Genomic DNA, 17,861 nt, shown 5'->3' with positions numbered 1-17,861 from the left:
TAAGACCGTGTGGTTTAGTGGGTCAGGTGTTGGACTGGAACTCGGGAGATGCCGTTTCTAGTCTCCACTGAGCCATGAAAGTCACAAGGTGGCTTCTAAAGTTATACTTCCTAAGCCTGACCCACCAAGTCAGGATGTTCTAGCAGAAGCAGAAGGATTCCAGAAGGGATGTGCAAGATCTTGAACACACTGGAGGATATAACAACAAGAAACCCTCAATATCAGCACATTATGCTGCTTAAAGCACTCTCTTGGCAATTTTGCAGGCTTCACGTTGTCCATCTCTCAGTGAGTTGGACATTCCATTTACCAACCTTGGAAGGACGGAAGGCTGAGTTCGTCTAGAGTTGGCTACTTAAGCCCGTCAGATCAAACGCAGACCAGGAGCAGAGCTTTGACTGCAGCGCTGCAGATTAATCACTGCACCACACGGTTAATATTTATCCTGTCCTTGTTCTGTGTTTTAAATGTTCCAATGTCATTTAAGAGAAACACATATCTTCTTATTCACCATTATAGCAATTTATCAAGAGGCTGTTTTTACCTACCAGTTCTTCAACTGCTGATCTTTGAAACACATTTTGTATATGGAGAAAAGCGCGGTGGTAATGCTTTCCTTCTACTCTCAAAACTCAAGGAAGCATAAATGCAACCATGGACCTCTTGAAGCTTTCCAAAAAAGAGATCAAGTTGAAAAACACCTGGCCTCCCAGCACCAGACCTTACCCAGCAACGCGGCCCCTCCATCCCTTGCTCTGTTCTCCAGTGAAGTATCTTCTTCTGCAGGAAAATCCAGCTGAACGTCCAGAGACAGATATTTGACCTCAAAGAGAAACAGAAGTCTAAGAAAAAGAATGAAAGAGGCAAAAATATGCATTCATGCGGTTGGAACGGCCACCCACACCTTACATTTGGTTTTGTGGGTTGGGAGTGTGACAGGGACACGTGAGCCATCTGTCGTCTCCGTGGACCTGATGGACACCAAAGCATCAGGGAGGTGCAGAAAGAGAGATGGAGGTGCCACGAATAAGGAAGAAGATAGGGGAAAGAGAGAGAGAGAGAGAGAGAGAGAGAGAGAGTTCTTGCCAAAGGAAGGGAACTCGGGGTCAGACAAAGACTGAACTGGGCAGGGAGTTAGTGAAGCCAACTCTGCTTCCCAGTGGACGGTTGGGATGGAGTGTATCTGACACCCAACCTATTTTTGTAGCCTCTTCCCTTACGTTCATAAAATCAAGAATAGACCCCATGGAACCAGAGACTCAGGAGCCCCTTTCCTACCAAGAAGGCTCTCTCCTGCGTTGGAGCAGAAGCAGTCACAATGAAACATGGCTCCTTTGGAAACAAATCAAGGTGAATAATCCTAATGAGTTTTGCCATCAACAGAAATAAATTTCCTTGTATTTTTCTGTTTATAAGATGCCGATGTATAAAACGACCCCCACTTTTCTAAAAACAAATTAGAAAATTTGATCGCTGCTTTCCCCGCCACTTCCTAAGCCTGGGGCTTCGAAAAGTGGGGGAAAGCAGTGATCAACGCTTGGCGGGATCTGTTTGATCCCTTCCCCTCTCTACCTGCTTTTGTTCTCTCCTCAGTTTACTTCCATGTATAAGATGACCCTCAATTTTTAGTCTAAAGATTTTATACAAAAGTATTGTCTTCTAAACGGAAAAATGCAGTACATCTAATTTCAATGGAACAGTAACAAACTTGGTCATGGATGCAGGCTTTATAAGAGTACGTGGGGGCTCAGAGAAAATGCTGTCTCACCTTCTGCTCTTCCTGCCTCTTCTCCTCTCCCTGGCTCAGGAGGAAGCCTTCGGCCAGGGCCACCGCCTGGGAACTGCTCTCCGCTCCACATTCCCTCACCCAGCTGGACATCTCTGGGGGAAGGATGGCCAGGAACTGCTCCAGGATCACCAGGTCCAGGATCTGAGCCTTGGTGTGCCTTTCTGGCTTCAGCCACCGATGGCAGAGACTGTGGAGTCGGCTGCAAGCTTCTCGGGGCCCTTCCGCTTCCTTGTAGGACAACCGCCTGAAGTGCCGACACTGTATGTCTGAGTCAAGAACGTCCTCATTCAGCAAACTCTGCAACTTTCTGTCCCGGATTTCCTCACTGCTTCGCCTCTTCATGGCAGAGAAGCCAACTGAACCTTGCTCGTCCATCTTTTGATTTTCTTATCTTTTATTGTCTTTTTACTTTTACCTGTTTTGTAATTTGTTGTTTTATTTTTATAGTATTTTTTCCCTGTTGTAAGCCGCCTAGAGTAGTCCTTCGCGACTAGATAGGCGGGATATAAATAAAATAAATAAATAAATAAATAAATTCTCAGGCCCCACTCTCACTCTGCAAAACCAATATTTTTCTGTGTGAATAATTCATTGAAGGATGTTATTAGTTATTATTATACCACACTATATCACATCCGTGAAGAGCACCTCAGTTCATCAGTTCCCCATCCCAGCTGCCCGACAGAAAGGGAACAGAGAGGACGCAGGGGGCAGGAAGCCATTTCTGAGGGGTCTCCCAGGACGGTCGTGGTTTTTTTGGTCTTTCTTCCTCCCTTTTCCATATTTTGCAGGGCTGGCCCTACCTGCAGGAAAAAAACAACGAAGTCCTCCAGGCTTTCTTTTCTTATCGGGGGTCCCAGCTGTCTCCCCCTTTCTCTTATTTAGGAATTTTCAAAAACTTCTGGAAATCTTGAAGCCATATCAAAAGCCTTTCAAAAAAGAAAACCCTAGGGAAAAAAGGGGTGCCCCTGTCCTATGGGCGATGGGGGGGTTCCCTGTCAGGCTGTCCAGAGGGTGTCTCGGGCAGAGGCGCCGGGTGTTTGTGTGGGGGAAAGAGCTCGCCTTCTGCTTCAAGCAGCCCAGGAAGGAGGATGATAATCTCGGCCCCCCCCCATCCAGCCCTGCCGGGATTCCCCCCCCCTTCCTTCCTTCGAGTCGCCCTGCCAGCCAGCTCGGGTCGAGCCTCTCCCCCGGACTCGGCCTCCCCCTGAAAGGCTCTAAAAGCCCGAAAAAGGCTCCCCTCGAAGCCTCCCCCGCCCGGGCAACCCCGCCGGAGGAAGGAAAGCGGCTCAACCCCTCACCCTCTCTTGGGGGGGCCTTGGCGGGGATCCTCCTCTCGAGGAGGTGCCTCCCTCCCTCCCTCCCTCGGCCGGGATGGGTTGGGGAGGCAGAGAGAGAGAGGGTTTGGGGTCCCCCCACTCCAAGGGGGCTCCTCTGCCACCCTTTCCGGCTCGGCTTCACCCCCCGAAAGGGCCAGGCAGGGAGCTCAGCTCGCCCGGGAAGGGAAACGCCGCCCAGTCGCCCCCTCGAAGCTCAAGCCCCCGTTTCTCTCCGGTGGTTGAAAAAAGAGACACAGGAAGGGGGGTTCTTTTGGGAGAGGACACTTCCTCTGGAGGACTCTCCACTTCCCCTCTAGGAAGACCCACTCAGGGAAGAGGGACAACACGCACGCCCCCTTTCTGCCTCCCGCAACAGGACCAAGGGAACATCCTTCCCAAGAGCATTCATTCAGTTTTGCTCCTCTGGATTTGCACCAATTCTCACCTTACTTCTTTCATCACCGTTTCCAAGACCCAGCAGCAACATGTGCGTGAAATATAATAGATTTATAAACGAATAAAGGCATTCAATATTCTAAGCAATACATTCCCAGCGTAAAGTTTTCATCTTATTTACGTTTCCTTCAAGATGAAGTACATGAAGTCTGGTTCTATACTTCTTCCGATGCCAGAAAAGAGAAAAGACATACTGTACTCTCGGTTATACGGAGTCCAAAAAGGAAGGGACAATCTTTATTTAGCAAGAGCTGATTGAGGCTGGTAATAAAAGGCAGGGAAGGGAACTCCAGTCCAGCGACTTCAATAAATGATAAAGATAAGTCGGAGTTAAGTCACACTGGTGACTTGACTTGTTCTTTCCCCCAAAGATTCAGACTGGACTCGGAACCCACCCCTTCCTTTCTTGGGGAGAAAAAGCTTGTTTTTAATAGGGACTCGGGGTTTGGTCGCAAAGACCCATATTTGGGACTTGGGCCTAAAGACTTGCCAACGTCCCTGAGAAAAGCCCGCTCTGGAGGTCATTAAATCACAGGATCACCAGAAGTCAGAAGTGGAGTGACAGAACAAAACAACACCTATATTTGTGCTCAAGGTGGCTTAGAAACATTTAAAAAGAAGAAATACAGATAAAAACACATTAGGCTTAAAAAAATTATACAAACCTGCCTGATCATCATCCTAGTCATACTAAGTTATTATAATTAAAACCATGATACTAGCAAAGGATGCAGACACACTGTGATTGGGTTCGTAAAAGATCTGGAACAGTTCCTCCTTTCTGGCAGAAAATGACGACTGAGTCTCCTTTTGAACGTTAACAGATTTATTTAATTTAACATTGGGTGAATCTACAACAACGTCTGTTGGTTCAAAATCTGGTAACTGTCCAAAGTGTGAGGATGATAACTCTGTCTGTAAATGGGCAAGGTTCTTTGAGGGGCTGGTGCAAAACCAGATATCTGGGCTTCCTCAATGGAGCACTCTGAACTGTGCATATTGTCCAACAGGAAGGGTGTCTGGCCCAATCTCCTCCGGAGGTGGATGACTGAAGGAAGGGTCCGGCCGAATCACCTTCCTCAAGTGAACTTGTCCTCGCCGGAAGACCATGACCAACCATCCATCCTATGACTTCAGCCAACGTCTTCTTCTCTTTAGATGTATCCCAATCAGATAGCAACCCTCCTGTGGCAATCTCCTCTGAAGCCCCTATACACCCCCCAGGCCTTCACGAGGTTCTCGCTCTTCTTCCTTCTTTGCTGCCACCAGTTATTACTGCCTTAATACCATTTCATCATGGAGACATGTGTGCTTTTAAAACTTAAGTCATTTAGTAGATTATGAAAATTAATATATGTTTAATATTCAAGAGAAAAATCACAGGCTGCTATTCACTTATATTTGCATCAAATCTGCTATAACTTTAAAACTCCATTAAATCTCTGTTCCATTCATTGTTCTTACAGATCTCTAACTCACTCTTAGTTCACTTTTAAGTTTCACCCTCCTGGGGAGGCTCTCCGAGCTGGGAATCGGTAGCTCGGCGTTAGCCTGGCTCCGCTCCTTCTTGGAGGACTGTCCCCAGAGAGTGCAAATTGGAGAGAGCTTCTCGGACCCGTGGAGCTCCAACTGTGGGGTTCCACAGGGGTCGGCTATCTCCCCAATGCTGTTTAACATCTATATGAGGCCGCTAGCTGGGGTCATCAGGGGGTGTGGAGCGTCGTGTCACCAGTATGCTGATGACACCCAGCTCTACATCTCCTTCTTACCAACCACAGGTGATGCCATCCTGTCCCTTCAGCGCTGCCTGGGGACTGTACTGGAATGGATGCAGGAGAACGGCTTGAGGCTGAACCCGGACAAGACGCAAGTTCTGAGGGTGGGGGCCCCTGGGGTGGTGACCTGGTCGGCTCCCTCTCGTTTGGGGGGGTGGCCCTGGCACCAGCGAGTGGAGTACGTAGCTTGGGCGTACATCTGGACCCGACGCTCACCATGGAAACCCAGGTGGCGTTGGTTGTCTGCTCCACCTATTTCCATCTCTGGCGGATCGCCCAGCTGCGGCCCTACCTTGACACGGGGGCTCTCACCACCTTAGTGCATGTGCTCGTAATCTCAAGATTAGACCACTGCAACGCGCTCTACGTGGGACTGCCTTTGAGGCTGATATGGAAACTTCAAATGGTGCAGAACGCAGCGGCCAGACTCCTTAAGGGAGGGAGAAAATACCATCACATTACTCCTACACTGGCCAGATTGCATTGGCTGCCCATTTGCTTTCGTATCAACTTCAAAGTTTTAATGCTCACGTACAAGGCCCTAAACGGTTTGGGACCTCAATACTTGGCGGAACGCCTTCTCCCACCAAGATTTACCCAGATCACCCGCGCGAGCCAGGAGGTGAGTCTGAGGAGCCTGACGCCGAGGGAGGCCCGGAGGGAAAAGACACAAAACCGGGCCTTCTCGGCGGTGGCTCCTCGCCTTTGGAACAATCTCCCTCCCGAGATCCGCGCGGTCCCTACACTGGGTACATTTAAAACTCAACTTAAAACATGGCTTTTTGTCCAGGCCTTCCCTCCTGCCAGCATTTAATCTAATTTAATTTAATCTTTTTCCCTTATTTACCTATCATTTATTATTTTGGTATGTTTTGCTAATAGCTGATGTTTATGGATTAATGTATACAGTATATGTTGTTGTTAGCCGCTCAGAGTGGTATAAATATACCAGATGGGTGGGATATAAATCAAATAAATAAACAAATAAAACAAATAAATAAAACAAATAAATTTATATTCAACCCCCTCCCCCCTTGGCTCCGCCCTCCAGCCTCTCATTGGCTCCTTCTCCACTTTTCTGCTGTAACTGACAGGTGAGGGCAGGGCTGTTCGCTACACACCTCCCCCCTTAAAAAATTGTTTCATGGGGTAAACCTATAGTGGTTTACCCTCATGAACAATGAGGAGCTTTACAGTAGTCAACCATCCACCACACAACATTTCAATCAAAACTTACCACCTTAGAACATAAGTAATAATTAAACAACTTCTATGCTTGCTATACATTAATTTTGTAATTCAGTTACTAATTCAATTACACTCCTCTCCACTTCAATCATCTACACAGGTGCTTACCCAACAACATCACATAACACTTTTAATCTTCACATACATTTTTTAACACAGCACCTGTGAAGGAGGAACCACCAGTGTGCCGTCCTCCACGACGCAGACTAAGGAGAAGGACCATGGCTGCATAGAAGGGGTGCTGGTGGAAATAGAGCAGGAGGAGAGAGTATGGAAGGAGGCGCTAGACGTCTGTTTGGCAGATGACAAGGGGGAGGAGCGAGATCTGATTGTCTGGGAGGAGGTGATAAAAGGAGAGGAAAGCGTGCACAGTTTCAGAATAACAGACGAACCGAGAAGAGGGAAAAGAGATCAGGCAGTACAAACAGAGCAAGGATCAGAGCAGGAGGATGCGTTAGAGTTGATTAAGGATTTTCCGAATCTACGAACAGGAGGTGGCTTGCTACCTGATCCGCCAGGCAACAAGACTGGGAGTGAGTGCCTTGAACCCTTGGAATGGACAGTGGTTGTTTATCTGCGCAACGAGTGGGGGGGAGGAAGGTGATCCATCCCAGTCCCTCTTTACTCCAGCAGATGCGCGAAGGGGACTGGGTGAGACACCCCTGCTGTGGGACAATCTGCACTGTGCGGAGTACACCCACGAGACCCATGACAGATTGGGAGCGCTTTGGACCAGCCCCGATGTGAGGAGTGATCTGGTAACTCCCGATGTGAAGGTCCGCAGTTACTAGTTACTACCGGAATTGAGTTTGTTACACCCATTTGAAGCCATAGAATTAGATGTGTTGAAGAATAAAAGAGACACTGTTAAAATTCTGAACTCTCCGACTCTTATTCCCGCGCAAACTTCGGGATCTCCCACGGCTAGGGATGAACCCGATCACAAGCATATAACATCTAACGAGATGCAAATCAACATTTTATCACTTTTGCTATATTAACAAAGTCCATTTCCTTATTCTTCAGTCTTTGGTGCGCATCACCAGGGCGTCTGCCACAACATTATGAGTCTCTTTTGTCCACACTTTAATTTTTCTCAGTCCAAGCTTTCTGGCAGAAGAGTTCTCTCTCACCACCACTTTCTCGTCCTCTTCAAAAGTCCAAAACCATAGTCATGTGGGAGTGGTAGTGCTCATAAAGGAAACGTCCTACCCTCCTGCGCGGCTTGAGGTATGGTGAAGTCCACCTCCCTCTGCACCTTCATGATACTCACTACTTCCTGACAGCTGGGATCTCTCACCAACCTGCATCTTCCCTCTCAGGAATGACCTAGGATGAAGGATCTTGCAGTCTTCCGCCTGGCTCGGTGCGGCTCCTGTTTCGAATCTGGACCCCTCTGTGATGGTGACGCCTCTCTAGCACTCAGAACCTCTCCGTACGTGGTCAGCCAACGGCGCAGTCTTCCATCTCTCTTTCTTCCGTGTAATTTTAGCTGCTCTACAGAGTTAAACCCCTACCTCTGGAGTTGCTATTGTGATGCTCCTGGTTAAACCCTTTAGGTAGGGCTTAGCAAAATCGAGCCTAACTCTCATTCCTTTTGCACTTTGCCCCACTGGCAGGGTTGGGCTACACCCCTCTGCCTTCCCAATATGGCCATGCATGTTTTCTCAGGGTCTTTTTCCTTTTCTTATATTCACTGAACTTCGCTTGTTGGCCCCAAGAGTCGATAGGCTGGAACTCTATAAGGTGTAACCACCTGCGGGCGTTCATCCCTGGTGTCAAACCTGTGCACTACAGCCTTGGCTACTTCTGGCTTGTTGGAGAATATCTGCTTGCACTCCATAAACATGGCTATAGCTTCTCTTTGTTGTTCTGGTGAAACTGAGGGACTGATTTGGTCCTTCTCTGAGGTGTATTTGAGTTTGCCCCTCCTTTCCCCATAAGGTAACTCGAGGCTGTCACTGTCTGCTCCTATCAATGACAGCAAGACAACGTTTTCCTTGCTATAGTAGGGCTTGATCATTTTAACCCAGTCCACTATCCTGCCTGTCTTTCTCTTTAACAGTTCAACGTAATCTTCCTCATTCACTCGGGAGGTTACCATCTTGGACAGGAAAGAGGTTCTTAAACACATGGAGAACTCAGGAGCAAATCTCATGCTACCAATTTGCCTCAGCAGAGCATCTACAATGTTCTGAGTCTCAATATTTCTCAGGGGAACTGCTTCGGGATAACGTGTTGCACCTTCATTGATATTCAGACTGAATTTGTTTCCCCTCAGGGTAACTCTGGGCAACAGTTCAACTATGTCCAAACCGCTGTGTTGGACTGAGTCCGAACTGACCGGTAAAGGACACAGCTTGGTCTCAGTTTTGTCACTGCAATCCCCTTGCCTCTGACCTCCTTCACAGCTCTGGCCAAATTCTTGTAACTGCTCCTCCATTTCAAGCCAGTAAAAGTTTTGAGCCAATCTTTGGTCAGTGGTTGTGATGTCCATATGATCTGCCAAGGTACCAGCATACCCCTGCTCCTCTATCCCCACTTGATCTTTGAGAGGTACTACCAGCTGCTTGTGGTGAGTTTCCTCTCCCCCTCCGGGATTCACACAGGCCTTTCTGTCCAAAAGGTCTTTTTCTAGTAAGAACCTTTCAGGACTCTCAGGGGTTAATGACCACCAACTTTCTTAAAACATGGATGCAACGTGGGATCTGCTTTCTGTTCTCTTTTAACTGTACTTTCTAGTGGAACCTTAACAGGTATTAATCCAGCTGTAGAAACTTCTCCCCTCACCAGCTGTTTGAATTTTGTCCTTATCCTCTGCTTTGCTTCCTTCTTTCTATTGGTAGCGGGTCTGCACTAAAACACTCAGTGAGATCGATTCCAATCAAACAAGGCGCCGGCAATTGCTCAGCTACACTTATTCTCCATAATCCTTTCCACCCTTGATATCTTATAGGTACCTCAGCCACTGGCATGGTAATTAGTTCTGCACCTATCCCTTTAACTGTCAGGCTTTCACCTCTCAATATGTTCTCTGGAGGGATTATGTCTGGATGGCACAATGTAACTTGGGAGCACGAGTCCTTCAGAGCCATACATTTTGTCTCATTTATGTAAATGCTGTCTCCAGAACTTTTAAGAAGCTCTTGGTTGGTTTCTATTAGATATCAATGGACAGTATCAGCTACAGGCAGCTGTTCCGCTTGCCTTTCCTGACCCTCTGCCCTTGCTACATTTGTATTATGAGTTACTGTTTTGCCATTCTCTGAGGTAACTTTGTTTTGCTGCACGCAGTACACTGACTTAGGCTTGGGTAAATTAGCCTTTTGACCCTCTTCTCTGGCCTTAGCACATTGTGAAACAAAATGGCCTTTTTCTCCACAACCAAAACACGATCGGGAATTTCTCTGTTCTGGGCTAAGGGTCTTATCTCCCTTCCCTTCCCAGTGCTTGTATTTTGGCTGGCTGTTCTGTGCGTTTGCTTACAAAATGGCCGCCACTTACCTGCTGGTTCGTGAAGTAAACCTTGGACTCCTTTTGGCTGTCCTCCCAGATTTTTCTTCCAGCTTTTTCCTCAGAAAAGTTAGGGTTTCGAATATGTGAAATAAAATCTGCGACCCCTCCAGCTTCCTGAACATCTCTGGGCTTTTTATCTCTCACTAGGTACCTCAGGTCTCCCGGTAGAAGTGAACAGAACTGTTCTAGCCCCATGATGTTCCTAATATCTTGTACAGTTTCAACTCCCTCCTTTTGGAGCCATTTGTCAAGATATTTGATCAAGTTTGCCCTGAATTTAGTAGGATTCTTCAGGGTATTTTGAACTTTCGTCTCAAATGCTCAGCATTGATGCCATACCGTGAGAATACCAACTTTATAAATTCTTCAAAATCTCTCACTAATTCCAATGACATTTCGGCGTATATATCCGCTAATTTGCCACTAATCTGAGACCTCATCACAATCATGCGTTCTGATCCCCTCACTTCAAAATTTTCACACACCCGCTCAAACAGAATCATAAAAGATTCAGGATCATCGCCCTTTCTAAACATAGGGAATCTTTTAAAGTCTGCCTTGGACAAATGTCTCTCTTCAGAATTAGAATTGCTATTGTTGTTATTATTATTAGTCTGGGCTGTCAGCTCCAACCTCTTAATTTCAAATGATATTCTCTCCTTCTCCAGGGCAATCTTTTCCTTTTCTAAGGCCATGTTTTCCTTTTCTAATTATCTTTTCCTTTTCCTTCCCTAAATCTCCTTCTAGCTATCTAAGCTTGAATTCCCTTTCTTGCTCTTTCTCTAATTTCCATTTTTGGAATTCTATAGAGGCTTCCCCCCTTGAAGTCTCCATTTGTCCCTCTGAGGTAATTCCTCCAAGAGCTCCTTCCCCCTCTTGATCTGAGGCATCTGACCCCTCAGGAGGCACTTCTGCTGCCTTTTTCCCTGCCCGGAAGGCATGTTTATTGATTTAGGCTTCTGCTTCAATTTACAAGCCTCTGATTTAAAAGGTAAACTTTTTTTCTTTTCCAGTAAGTCAGATTCTGTAATAAAGTTGCTTCCCCAGCGATCATCCACTGATAGGATACTGTGTTTAGACCTCTGGCTCCCAGTCAGGCCTTGGTCCCTGCCTCTAGGCACCAAACAAATAGAAATATCAGCTTTAACTCTTTCCAGTTTTTGCTGATTTGAGTCACCTCAGCTTTTCTAACCTTTGCCTCCACTTAATCCCCTCAGAACTGTCTTTTGAGCTCAGGACAAGTGAGCCAACTGGTCCCAGATTCTGCTTGAGGTAAACTTACGTCAGAAATAGTTTCCTCAGAGCCTGTCCCTATTTTAGCCTCCCGTGATCTGAGCTTAGGAGCCTTCCTACTTAGCTTTCCCCTTGAAAAGATCTAGGAAGTTACCCACTCAGTTCGCTTCAGGTCCCCTGATTAAAATATATTTTTCTGCTCTGGGAACCTTTCTGTTCTTAAGCGTTACTGGATTAACTCGTATCCCGCCGCTGGTCACCAATTTGTGGAGATCTCCTTTGAAGCCCCTATCCCCCCAGGCCTTCACAAAGTTCTCACTCTTCTTCCTTCTTCGCTGCCACCAGGTATTACTGCCTTAATACCATTTAATCATGGAGACATGTGTGCTTTTAAAACTTAAGTTATTTATTAGATTAGGGAATTAATATTCAAGAGAAAAATCACAGGCTGCTAATCACTTATATTTGAATCAAATCTGCTAAAACTATTAACTCTCTGTTCCATTCATTTTACAGATCTCTAACTCACTCTTAGTTCACTTTTAAGTTTCACAAAGTCTTTCTCTACCTGAATCTCTCTCAGACTCCATCCACCAGCCTTTATATCCAACCCCTGCCCCCTTGGCTCCACCCTCCATCATCTTATTGGCTCCTTCTCCACTGTTCTGCTGTGATGGACAGGTGAGGGCAGGGCTGTTCGCTACACCTCCTACCTTCAAATTAGGGAAATCTTCTAACAACCCGCATGTTCTATCATATCCAACTTCTCCCTCTTTTTCTTCCTCTCTTTCCTTCTCCCCCCTTTTGGTATATTGATCTGTCTCCTCCCCCGTGTACCCCTATCTCCTCATGACATTTCTGAAACTGTTGGTATTTTTAACAGGACCTCTCCTGAAAAATCTTAACAGGCTCGTAAAAAGCCAGGCAGTCGGTCCCTCGGGCAGTCGATCCTCAGTCGGTGCAGGTGCTTCAAGAGTTACAGCCAAGACTGTGAGATCAGCCTGCTTATGCAACAAGAAGCCAGAGCAGGTCTTTCAGACGTGGGGAACCTATGACCGCAAAATGGGGGGGGGGGGAATCAGCGGCCACAGGTTGCGTCAGTTGAAGGAGACTGCTTTTGTACTCTATGATTTCAGTTCCAAGATCCTTGCCTTTTCAAATATGCTCAACATGTTGGTTGAAAGGCTATCTCCATAGCCTCTTACATTAGATTGTGCAGTTGGGAGACCCTAGAGTTCAAGGCAAGGAGGACCATCCCAAGAGGCAGAGGGTGAAGAATTGCTGTGTGAGTACAACTCTGAAAGACGGACAGCCAGCTGACAACTGGATTTCTTTAGAAAAAGGATTCTGCAAAAGGATTTCCTTTCAAGGGGTGCCCATTGAACTTCCTTTTAGGTGTCTACTTCCATGAATGAAACCATGCTTGCTGATTATATCAGACTAAAACAACAAAAGCAGAAAAGCTACACCATTAAGAATAACCAGGATAAGTCAGGAGGCACACTTTGTTACAACCAGCTCTCCACCATCCTCTACCATAATTTACAGTGTACAGATAGAGGAAAATAAGAAAATGGGAAATTTCCTCATTTCATGAAGTGACCGTGGAAAAGTCACCACCATCTTGATTTCTCTAAGACTCCATTAACAAAACAACTGGCTGGATTTAAACTTTACAGCTGGAAGGATCTCCATGCTGTAAAAGACAGTCTTAGCCAATGAAAGAAAAGTGGAGTGAATTATCTCATGAATTGGGGTAGAGATGAAATAAAACTGAATAGTCAAAACTCGTCAATGACTTCACCAACAACTGTAATGATTCTCCTGTGTAGGCTTGTCTTGTCTACACTCTGTGATGTAAATTGGAAGTGAAACATTTCTCACAACCCTGGCATTCGTTTGGTTTCATTCTTGTGTGGATTCCCACATTCCACATAATATCTGACTGAAAAATAACAACAAAAAACACTCAGTCTTGCATTTATCGGACCTGTCTCGTGTCCCTGAATGTTTCCCGTACTCCTTGCAATTCTATGATTTCTTTCTAATATGGACATTATGGTGCACGTGAAGTTGTGTACGCCGAGTAAAACATTTTCCACACTCATGACACTTGTATGGTTTCTCTCCAGTGTGGACTCTATGGTGAGTCAGAAGGTTTGCATTGTTGGCAAAACATTTCCCACACTCTTGGCATTTGTATGGTTTCTCTCCAGTGTGGATTCTCTGGTGTCCAAGAAGGTGTGAAATCTGGGCAAAGTATTTCCCACATTCTTTGCATTTGTATGGCTTCTCTCCAGTGTGGACTCTCAGGTGTGTCACGAGGTTTGAATTACGATTAAAAGATTTACCACACTCTTGGCATTTGTATGGTTTCTCTCCAGTGTGGACTCTCTGGTGTATGAGAAGGTATGAATTCTGGGCAAAGCATCTCCCACATTCTTTGCATTTGTACGGCTTCTCTCCTGTGTGGATACTCTGGTGTGTCAGGAGGTTTGAATTGCGATTAAAAGATTTCCCACACTTCTGGCATTTGTATGGTTTCTTGTCAGAGTGGGCTTTTTGGTGTGTCATAAGGTGTGAAATCTCAACTAAACCTTTCTCACAATCTTGACATTTGTGTGGTTTTTCTCCTGTGTAGACTCTCTGGGGTGTCAGAGTACTTGAAGTCTGAGCAAAACATTTCCCACACTCCTCACATTTCAATATTTTAGGTCCTCTGTGGATACTCAGGTGTGCAAGAAAGTTTGAATTGTAAGTAAAACATTTCCCACAATCCTGGCATTTATATGCTTTCTCTTTTATGTGGACTCTCTGATGTCTCAGGAGGTTTGAATTGCGATTAAAAGATTTCCCACACTCCTGGCATTCATAAGGTTTCTCTCCTGTGTGGACACTCTGATGTAAAAGTAGGGCTGAAGTGTATGTGAAACATTTTCCGCATACCTGGCATTTGTACTGTTTCTGTCCTGCGTGGACTCTCTGGTGTCTCAGGAGCTTTGAATTGCAATTAAAAGTTTTTCCACATTCCTGGCATTTATAAGGTTTCTCTGTGTGGACTCTCTGGTGTGTCAGAAGGTGTGAACTGCGTTTAAAAGATTTTCCACATTCTTGGCATTTGTATGGTTTTTCTTCCATGTGGACACTCTGGTGTGCAAGAAGAGTTGAACTGTAAATAAAAGATTTTCCACATTCCTGGCATTTGTATGGTTTTTCTCCAGTGTGGAGTCTCTGGTGAGTCAGAAGGTTTGCATTGTTAGCAAAACATTTCCCACACTCGTGACACTTGAATGGTTTCTCTCCAGTATGGACTCTCTGGTGTCCAAGAAGGTGTGAACTCTGGGCAAAGCATTTTCCACATTCTTTGCATTTGTATGGCTTCTCTCCAGTGTGGACTCTCTGGTGTTTAAAAAGGCCTGAATTCTGAGCAAAACATTTCCCACACTTCTGGCATTTGTACAGTTTCTCTCCTGTGTGGACTCTCTGGTGTGTCAGGAGGGTTGAATTGCGATTAAAAGATTTCCCACACTTCTGGCATTTCTTCGGTTTCTCTCCTCTGTGGACTCTCCGGTGCGCAAGAAGAGTTGTAGTATAAGTAAAACATTTTCCACATTCCTGGCATTTGTACGGTTTCTCTCCTGTGTGGTTTCGCTGGTGCAGCTGAAGGAAGAAATTCCTAGCAAAACATTTCTCACATTCCTGACACTGGTATTTTTTTCCATCTCTGGTGATTTTCTGATGGCTCGTGAATTGCGATCCGCTGTCCTCGCCTCTTTCAGATGCTTCATGTCTGTAATATATGTTTGCAGTGTGGATCCTCTTGTGAAGTGTAACTGCCATCCTTTCCGCAAAATATTTCCCACAAATATTGCATTCATAGTTTTTTCGTCTGGCAGAACTTTCCTTACCTGCTGACAGAACAACAAGAATAGAAAAGAGTGAATCCCAAATGTGAAACAAAAAATCCTCTGGAGGGGGGATAAGGCCTCTACATAAACCAGAAAGAGCCAGAAAGGGAAACATAGTATGCAAAAAAAGGGAAAATACTGTCATTTTCCTCCTTCATATCTTTTGATCTTCGGATATGCAGAGGATATTCTCATGCATTCTTTCACTCAGTTCCTCTCTCATTGTCCCTTGCTCAGCTCTCTCGGTTGGTTTGGGTGCTGGATGGGGTCTTGCCTCCTTATCTTTGTTGTGGAGGAGGTACGGCTCTCCAGCGAGTGGGGTATCCAGACACCCAGCAGCTACCCGCTGGCGGAGAAAGGGAGCCGCCCCTGAGGGGGCCAAGGACTGAGCGCGTCCCCACCAGGCAGTGGAGGGGGAGGCGGAGGCAGCCCCGGGGTGGGCAGTTAGGCTTCAGCGGTGGCGGTGAAGTGGCTGCGCTGACCAAGACGCGCATGACCAAGATGCGCATGACCAAGACCCTTCCTTTCAAATCAAGGGGGTAATGTCGGCATATATAAAATTTTTAGGGGGTAAAAGGTAAAAAAGTTCTCTGACTCCTGGTGTAATCCATGCATCTTTTAACTTCTAATATTTCAGACTACACCCTAGAGCCATGAAACAGATGGGCAAAATCCCAGAAGGATATATCAAAACCTGCGCTATGCCTTGTGTATGAAAAATTTGAACTAAAAAGAAAGCATCAGAAGCAACATGTGTGTGAAATATAATAAGCAGAATTATAAACGAAGAAATAATTCTGTATTTTTAAAAAAATGTTCAGGATAAAATCACTCAATATTCTAAGCAATGCAGTTTTTATGGTAAAATTTTAAACTTATTTACTTTTCCTTTAAGATGAAGTACATGAAGTCTGGTTCTATACTGTACTTTCGATACTGGGAAAAGAGAAAGACATACTCTCTGTTATATGGAGTCCCAAAAGGAAGGGAGAATCTTTTTTTAGCAAGAGGTGATTGAGGCTGGTAATAAAAGGCAGGGATGGGAACTCAAGTCAGAGCGACTTCAGTAAATGATAAAAGTAACGAAGTCGGAGTTAAGTCACACTGGTGACTCGACTTGTTTTTCCCCCCCAATGATTCGGACTCGACTCAGAACCCACCCCTCCCTTTTTTGGGGTAGAAAAAGCTTGTTTTTTAATAGGCACTCAAGAATTGGCGCTTGGTACCAAAGGCTCACATTTGGGACTCGGGCCCAAAGATTTGCTAACATCCCTGAGAAAAGCCGGCTCTGGAGGTCATTAAATCACAGGATCTCCGGAAGTCAGACGTGACATAAAACAACACAACAACACCTATATTTGTGCTGGAGGTGGCTTAGAAACTTTTAAAAAGCAGAAAAGCAGATAAAAACACTTAGCATAACAAAAAATTGATAGAAACCTGCCTTGCCATCATCCCATTTATACCAAGCTATTATAATTAAAACCAAGATAAGATCAAAAGATGCAGATACACGATTGGAGAAAAAAAAACCAAGCAGCATAGTGGGTGAAAGATGTGCCAACTGAAATTCTCCTCCCTCCTTAAAATCAGTCAAGAGTTGGCAGTGGCTTTTGCAACCTACAATCAACACACAGCCAGACCCTTTCCTGCATGACATTTCTGAATCTGCTGGTATTTTTAACAGGACTTCTCCTGAAAAATCTTAACAGGCTAGTAAAAAGCCAGGCAGTCGGTCCCTCTCAGGCAGGCAATCCTCAGTCTGTGCAGGCGCTTCAAGAGTTACATCCAAGACCGTGAGATCAGCCTGCTTATGCAACAAGAAGCCAGAGCAGGTCTTTCAGACGTAGGGAACCTATGATCACAAAATATGGGGGGCCAGTCAGTGGCCACAGGTAGCTTTTCCATTAAGAATAACCAGGATAAGTCAGGAGGCACACTTTATTATGACCACCTTTCCACCATCCTCTATCATGATTCACAGTGTACAGAAAGAGGGGAAAAAAATTAGGGAAATTTCATTATGTCAAGAAGTGAAAGTGGAAAAACGAGCATCTTGTTTTCTCTAAAACCCCATTAACAAAACAACAACTTTACAGCTGGAAGGGTCTCCATGCTGTAAAAGTTAGTCTTAGCCACTAAAAGGAAAGTGGAGTTAATTTTCTCATGAATTGGGATAGAGATGAAATAAAACTGAATAGTCAAAACTCATCAATGACTTCACCAACAACTGTAATAATTCTCCTGTGTAAGCTTTCCTTGACTACACTCTGTGATGTAAATTGGAAGTGAAATATTTCCCACAATCCTGGCATTTGTTTGGTTTCATTCCTGTGTGGATTCCCTCATGCCACGTAATATCTGACTCAGAAATAATAACAAAAACACTCTTAGTCTTGCGGTTATATGACCTGTCTCTTGTGTCCCTGAAGGTGTAAATTCTGAGCAAAATGTTTCCTGTATTCCTGGCATTTTTTATGATTTCTCTCTAATGTGGAGACTGTGGTGCACGTGAAGTTGTGTACTCAGAGTAAAACATTTTCCACACTCATGACACTTGTATGGTTTCTCTCCAGTGTGGATTCTCTGGTGAGTCAGAAGGTTTGCATTGTTAGCA

At 45.3% G+C, this 17,861-nt stretch overlaps 1 protein-coding gene and 1 long non-coding RNA gene across 22 annotated transcripts in view; one reads left to right on the top strand and one right to left on the bottom strand.

Annotated features, from left to right (window-relative positions):
• Positions 1–17,861, bottom strand: part of LOC110071305 (uncharacterized) — a 204,317-nt gene that overhangs the window by 145,697 nt on the left and 40,759 nt on the right. The window contains exons 2-3 of one of the 21 annotated variants that reach the window (XM_078388058.1): positions 1,769–2,592; positions 727–823 (exon numbers count right to left, since the gene is read on the bottom strand). The exons of 18 other annotated variants lie outside the window; for them this stretch is intronic. In XM_078388058.1, coding sequence (XP_078244184.1) covers positions 727–823; positions 1,769–2,164 — 493 coding nt within the window. In that variant the 5' untranslated portion in view covers positions 2,165–2,592. Of the gene's footprint in view, positions 1–726; positions 824–1,768; positions 2,593–17,861 lie in introns of those variants that run through there. 2 more of the 21 variants (XM_078388028.1, XM_078388027.1) reach the window with 2 other exon arrangements.
• On the top strand, positions 3,515–12,892 carry LOC144587473 (uncharacterized). The gene is made up of 2 exons (XR_013542628.1): positions 3,515–4,889; positions 8,334–12,892. It is a non-coding gene; the product is annotated as an uncharacterized LOC144587473 (long non-coding RNA).

The sequence above is a fragment of the Pogona vitticeps genome, chromosome 2 (genome assembly GCF_051106095.1).
Source record: "Pogona vitticeps strain Pit_001003342236 chromosome 2, PviZW2.1, whole genome shotgun sequence".
In the NCBI taxonomy this organism is placed as follows: Eukaryota; Metazoa; Chordata; class Lepidosauria; order Squamata; family Agamidae; genus Pogona; species Pogona vitticeps.
This window is presented reverse-complemented; position numbering and strand designations above follow the sequence as displayed.